Source organism: Equus caballus, chromosome 6, assembly GCF_041296265.1.
Source record: "Equus caballus isolate H_3958 breed thoroughbred chromosome 6, TB-T2T, whole genome shotgun sequence".
NCBI lineage: Eukaryota > Metazoa > Chordata > Mammalia > Perissodactyla > Equidae > Equus > Equus caballus.
This window is the reverse complement of record NC_091689.1, coordinates 68,783,181-68,789,180: the sequence shown is the minus strand read 5'-3', so window position 1 is coordinate 68,789,180 and position 6,000 is coordinate 68,783,181. Positions and strand designations below refer to the sequence as shown.

At 49.2% G+C, this 6,000-nt stretch overlaps 1 protein-coding gene across 6 annotated transcripts in view; it reads left to right on the top strand.

The window, feature by feature from the left end:
- Positions 1-232: 232 nt before the first annotated feature.
- DENND5B (DENN domain containing 5B) overlaps positions 233-6,000 on the top strand; it is a 179,238-nt gene continuing 173,470 nt past the window's right edge. For 3 of the 6 annotated variants that reach the window (XM_023643328.2, XM_023643326.2, XM_070271208.1), the window contains exon 1: positions 258-564. In XM_023643328.2, coding sequence (XP_023499096.1) covers positions 438-564 — 127 coding nt within the window. In that variant the 5' untranslated portion in view covers positions 258-437. Of the gene's footprint in view, positions 565-6,000 lie in introns of all 6 variants that reach the window. The other 3 variants (XM_023643329.2, XM_023643327.2, XM_070271209.1) reach the window with 3 other exon arrangements.

Genomic DNA, 6,000 nt, shown 5'->3' with positions numbered 1-6,000 from the left:
CCCGCGCCGGGCGCTCCCTCAGAGCCCGCTAGGCGCGCGCACGGCCGGGACGCGCGCTCCCGCCCCTCGCGAGCGAGCGCCCTCCCCGGCGCCCCCGCCCCCCGCGCCGGGCCTCGGCGCCCCCGCCCTGCCCGCGCGCCCGCAGCCCCAGCGGCGCTCAGCTGACCGGCCGGCGCCTGGCGCCAGGCGCGGCCTCTCGCGCCGACACTCCCCCTGCGCGCCCCTCCCCCTCGGGCCCGGAGCGGGACGCCCTGGGCGCGAGCCCGCGGCCGCTTCCCCGGCGCCGAGCTCGGCGCGAGGCCGCGGTGACGAGCGGCGGCTGCGCGGCCATGGGCGCGCCGGTGTCGCCCTAGGACGGGCGCGCAGAGAGCGCAGCTGGAGGGCCGCCTCGGCAGGCAGCCTCCTCGAGCGGCAGCGGCGGGCGCAGCGCGGCCGGGATGAGCGGCAGCGGCGCGGCGCCCGGCCCGGGCTCGGGCTCCTCCCCGGCCGCCTGCCGCTTCGCGCACTACTTCGTGCTGTGCGGGATCGATGCGGACAGCGGGCTGGAGCCCGACGAGCTGGCGGGTAAGGCCGGGCTTGGGCGGCGCGGGGGTGCCCGCAGGGACGCACGGCGCGGGCTCCAGACAAAGTCGGCTCCCGGCGGCGTCCGCTCCGCGGCCGGCCGGGCGCTCGGGCGGCGATTTAATGACATTGTTATTTATGCCGCGTGCAGGGTGCGCTGCTGAGCCCGCGGGCGCCGCGCCTCGGATGGCGCCCGCCGGGGGCTCTCGGCTCCCCGCGCGGGGTTATTAATAACGGGCGCGGGGGTAGGGACGCGGGCGGCCCCCTCGCCTGCAGCTGCACGCGGAGGCGGCCGTGAGTCACCGGGCGCGTGGACTCCCGGCCTTAGCTGCGATCCTCTGTGTCCCCCCCTCCGCCCCGGCTGCGAAGTTTCAGCCCTGGCACGTGACGCGGCGCTCAGGCCCCCTCCAGGGAGGGGGCGTCCGGGACCCCTGGGCTATGGCTTCGCGCCCAGCCTGGCGCCGGTGGCCCCGCCGGGCGAGCGCGGGGCGGGAGGCTAGTTGGACTTCATCCTTGCCTGTTCCCGGTCTGCGCCGCCTCCCGCCTCGGGTGCTGCGATGCCGCAGGTCGAGTCACCTTTTGGAATCTAGTCGATTTGGCAGTGTCACGGGAGCTGGCGGGGACCTTTGAACGCCCAGGGACTCGGCACGACGCTTTGTTGACCCTGCCTCCACTGTTCCCGAGTTGAAGGAGTTGGATATTTTCCCCTCGGTTGGGCGCACCGTGTGTTACTGCCTGGGTTTTGCTGGAGGGGCACCGGTCCTTCCTCTTGACTCATTGGATGGCGCAGTGCAGGGCTGAGCTGGGGAACCGACGCCGGGAATAGGGGCCGTTAAAGGATGATGGGTGGGGGGAGAGATGAGTACGCAGTCGAGACGAGGCCGGGGGAGAAACGACTCATTGCATTTTTCACGCTTGTTTCTTTCTGCTGGCCTTGGGATCGGAATCTTGATTTTTTTTTAAATGGGTGAGACAAGTGACATCTACCGCCTGAACTTTATCTGTGTCAGTGTTAAACACTTAGGTCATAGCCTTTCAAAACAGCTTCTTTTGGACATAGCATTCCTTATTGATTGCACCAATGTGGATTTTTTTTCTTTTCCATTTGGGAGGGAGACTGAGAAGAATATATTAAATAATAAACAATAGTAAACAAAACTGCTCAGCCTTAAATACAGTACCCATCAACCCACATCTTAGCTGAGTATTTTTATTAAGTCAGTTTTGCAGTAAAATATTTTCAACACAGCCTGGAAGTCTAGTTTTAAACATTTTTTGGAAAAGAGGGGCAAGTACCGATTTTTCTGTATGTGTAATTATGTAATCATGTTGTTTCTTCAACTAAGATTTCATGTCCATGTTAAGAATGGCTTTGTTAAGGAATATGAAGTTAGAAAAAATGTCTTCAGAGGGATTTGGAGAGATTCCTCTTTGGGGATTGGTGGAGGGAGGGATTATTTTGTTTTTCTAGAATCCCTTCTTCCCTTAACATCCTAAACATTTGTGGCACTTGGTCACTCGGAGGCCTTCTGTCAGCGGTGACTGCTGAGTGAAAAAGCCTGTTTTTGTCTTCTCCATCTCAAGTCTTTATGCCTAGTAAAGCTAAACCAACGCTTGTAGGTGTCCCCTGGGACTCTTTAGGTACAATGCAAGTGGCTTTAACAAAATTAAACAGTAAAAAATTAATTTTCAATGCATTTTTTAGAAACAAACTGGCTTCTCTTTTTGTGTACTGTGTGTGAGTGTGGGTAATTATTTGGGATTTCTCCTCTTCGTAGTACTTGGTGTCTTGAGGTAACAACCAATTTTGCCTGTTAGTATTTCAGTATCTTTCATTCAGTAGTTTTGCAAGTCTCTATGTGTGGTAGGAGAGTGCGTAGTTTGCACAGATAACAACAAAGAAGCCAGCGTGGCTGGAGCTGACTTAGGGGGAGAGTAGTAGATATGATCATAGAGAAAGGGTAGGGGAGGTTGTGTAGGGCCTCATAGACAATTGTTAGACTTTCACTTGAGATGGGAAACCACTGGGTGGTTTCGAACAGTGTGATGACAAGATCTGAGGTCCCCTTCTAAAATGATCACTGTGGCCACCATGTTGACTGACTGTATCAGGGGCGAGGATAGAGGCAGACCAGTTAGGAGGCCCTTTCATTTGAGGTGAGAGATGTTGGTGTCTTGGATGAAGGCGGGGACAGTAAAGCGGTGAGAAGCTGGATGTATTTTGAAGGTAGAGCCAGCAGGACTTGCTGATGAGTTGGATATGGTATTCATAGTGAAAGAAAGTGATCGAGGATAACTCCGAGATTTTTGACCTAAATAATGGTAAACTTCTTTATTTACCGACATAGGAAGACTGATGGAGAAGCAGGCTGGAGAAGATTAGTTCGCTTTTGGACATGTTAAGTTTGAGGTGCCCATTTGACATTCAAATGGAGGTATCAAGTAGGCAAGACATCTCCCAGGGGTCTAAATTTATATTTAGATATAAGTTTACAGCCGTGAAATTGGGTGATATCACCCAGAGAGGGAGTGTACCTGGAAAGGAGAAGAGGTTCAAGGATTGAGTCCTGGAGGCGCTCCAACATTTAGAGGTGGGAGGAGGAGGAGGAGACAACCAAGGAGGTTAAGGAGTATGGTGCGTGAGATGAGAGGAAAGCAGGAGAATGTACTGTCATGTTCCCAACTAACGATCTGCTTGACTGTTTGCGTAGAGCTACGTTTGGGATCAGGAAACAAGGCCGGTGAGTTAGGCAAATTAGTCAGAAGGTTGTTTCTGTTTTGCTGCATTAATTTCAAAGTTTATGATAGTTAAGTTTCTATGTTACTTCTCTGGAACCGATTTATTTTTATCACAGTTTCTTAGCAAGTTGTCACCCTGCTTGTAGAAGATCTTAATTGACTTCTATTAAACAAATTCTACCAATTGCTTTACAGACTTCTTAACATGTACGTGTTCTTAGAATTCACACTTTGCAGGTGGTGGGACATTGAAATCAAATTGAGGACACAAACCATACGGTGGAGTAATAATTAGACTTAAGACCTTATGATAAAGTTATCAAGGCTTTAGATTGTTTTTTAGACACTTCTCCCAGTAAAGCCCAGCTTTACCAAAATGAGAAAGACTTCTTTTATCGCAAATAGGTCTTTTAACAGCAGAAAATAATTTAAATATATATGAGTAAAAATATATTTTAAAATGAAAGACCTAGCAATTTTATTCACACACACAGAGATACACTGGTATTACTATTGTCATTTGTCTCCCACATCTTAGCTGTTGTGCTCTCCTACTCACTGTATATTGTCAAGATGCACTTTATCCATAAACAAAAATGTCCTTTAAATGTTAAAGCAGGAATGTTTAAATTTCCTTTAAATGTTAAAGATAAGAAAAAGGTTTTCAGTTGGATTCTTTAGTGCGTAAAGAAGAAAGGAGGTGTAAATAGAAGTAGGTTGTTGGAATTTGTTGACATGAGGAAGGCAGATGTCATTTTGAAATTTTCTTTTATGGCTTTCATTTCCTCTAAGAGCTAGTTGTAGGAACTTAGGTATCTTGATTTACAGCAACAAATCTTTTAGGCCATGGAAAAATGAAGAACGTAATTAGACCTTTAATTAAGTAACGTAAATATGCAAGCCCCCAAGAGGAAAGGGTCTTTCTCTTTCATAGTACCTTATACATCATATATACTGTTTAAGAAGTGAATGAATATAAAATTTACATGTAAGTCTACAAATTGTGTGATGACCAGAATATTCTTAAAGCGTTCCCATGGCAGCCGTGATTCAGTCCTGCTGATAGCTGTTGAAGTCTGATGGGTGAGATCCCTGCCTCAGGCCTTTGTTTAGATCTCTTCCTAGGTGCCCCTAGCTATTTTTAGCTTTGGTTGTCTTGGGTGTGGTTTCCAGAAGAGCTTAGAGGCAGTGGAGACCATGGTCTAAATTCAGATATAAAATTTAGTTGAGACTGATGGAAGTGTTCTGGAAGGGACCTTAGACATCATTTACAGTGAAGAGATCAAGGCCGAGAGATCAAGTTGCCCTCTCAGAGAGCACATTTGACCAACAGCAGACAGCAGAGTCAAGAGCCCAGCTATTCTGGGACACTATCCTCCGTAGTTATTTTATTTAAGCTCAGAAAAAAGATGAGCTTGACTTATTCCAGACTGCATGTCATAGTCAACACTGTGCTAAAGTATGTCTTTTAGAAACAATGGCCAGGGGCTGGCCCGGCCCCGTGGCAGAGTGGTTAAGTCCACGCGCTCTGCTTCAGCGGCCCAGGTTGTCACTGGTTCGGATCCTGGGTGCAGGCATGTCACCCAGGCCGTGCTGAGGTGCCGTCCCACATAGCACAAACAGAAGGACCTACAACTACAATATACAACTATGTACTGGGAGGCTTTGGGGAGAAGAAGAAGAAGAAGAAGAAGAAGAAAAAAAAAAGAAGATTGGCAGCAGATGTTAGCCCAGATGCCAATCTTTAAAACAAAACCAAAAACATAGAAACACTGGCCAGGTGTACAGGCTTGGGTGGGGTGAGAGCTGCCCATCTGGCCACCCATTGGTGGTGCCTTGGTCGTTAGCTTTGTTGACATCCTGGGCCCACAGTTGGGAGTTGGGAAGGTCTGGCCTGGGAACTGGGGAGCTGGGGAAGGAGAAATGCAAGGGTTAGCCTCCATTCTAAGGAGGCCAAAGAAGATTCAAGGTCTAGTTGCTGTGGTTTAGTGATAACTTGATTTAAAAAATCTACTGGGAGTAAAACTCTTTCTAGTGAAGGTGGCCCAACAGTGAGTGCAGCTCAGCTCCCTGTGATCACCCCAGGGCTCAGGGTTAATGCGAGACATACTGTAGGGAAGGTGTAGGGCAGTCAGAATACTGGAGAAGGTGACATGGGAGGGTAGAGGGGAGGATGGAGGGACGTAAGTGTGTGGAGGAGGACAAAATATTAAGAGAAAGGGAAAGAAACGGGACAGGGAGAGATAAAGGGAGCTGGAAGAGTGCAAAAAGTATCTGATGCTGAGGGTAAGACTCCTCTGAAATTCCTGAGTATATCCTGCTGCTGGCCACAGCCACTGTTGGAGTAATACGAGTAAATGTCTAGAATACAATGCATTGTTTGTCGTAATTTCCGTGGAGTTCCGTATGGAAGAAAACATTTTCCCCTTCTATATATTATTGAAGGGTAGATGTGGTTCCTACATAAGATGTTTTAGGAAACAGGTTCCATTTGTCCAGATTCTTAACATTTTGGGTTGATAATGATGTAAATTTCGTTTCTGGTAGAGCCATAACCAGCTCTTATACTTTGGATTGAGCATTTAGTGTTAAACGCTTCTGGTGTGCCAGGTTGTGGAGTATATAGGTGATGGGAACCATTCTGTAAGACTCTACGATGAAATAGCGATAATAAAATAAATAGCATTCGGTGCTTTCCAC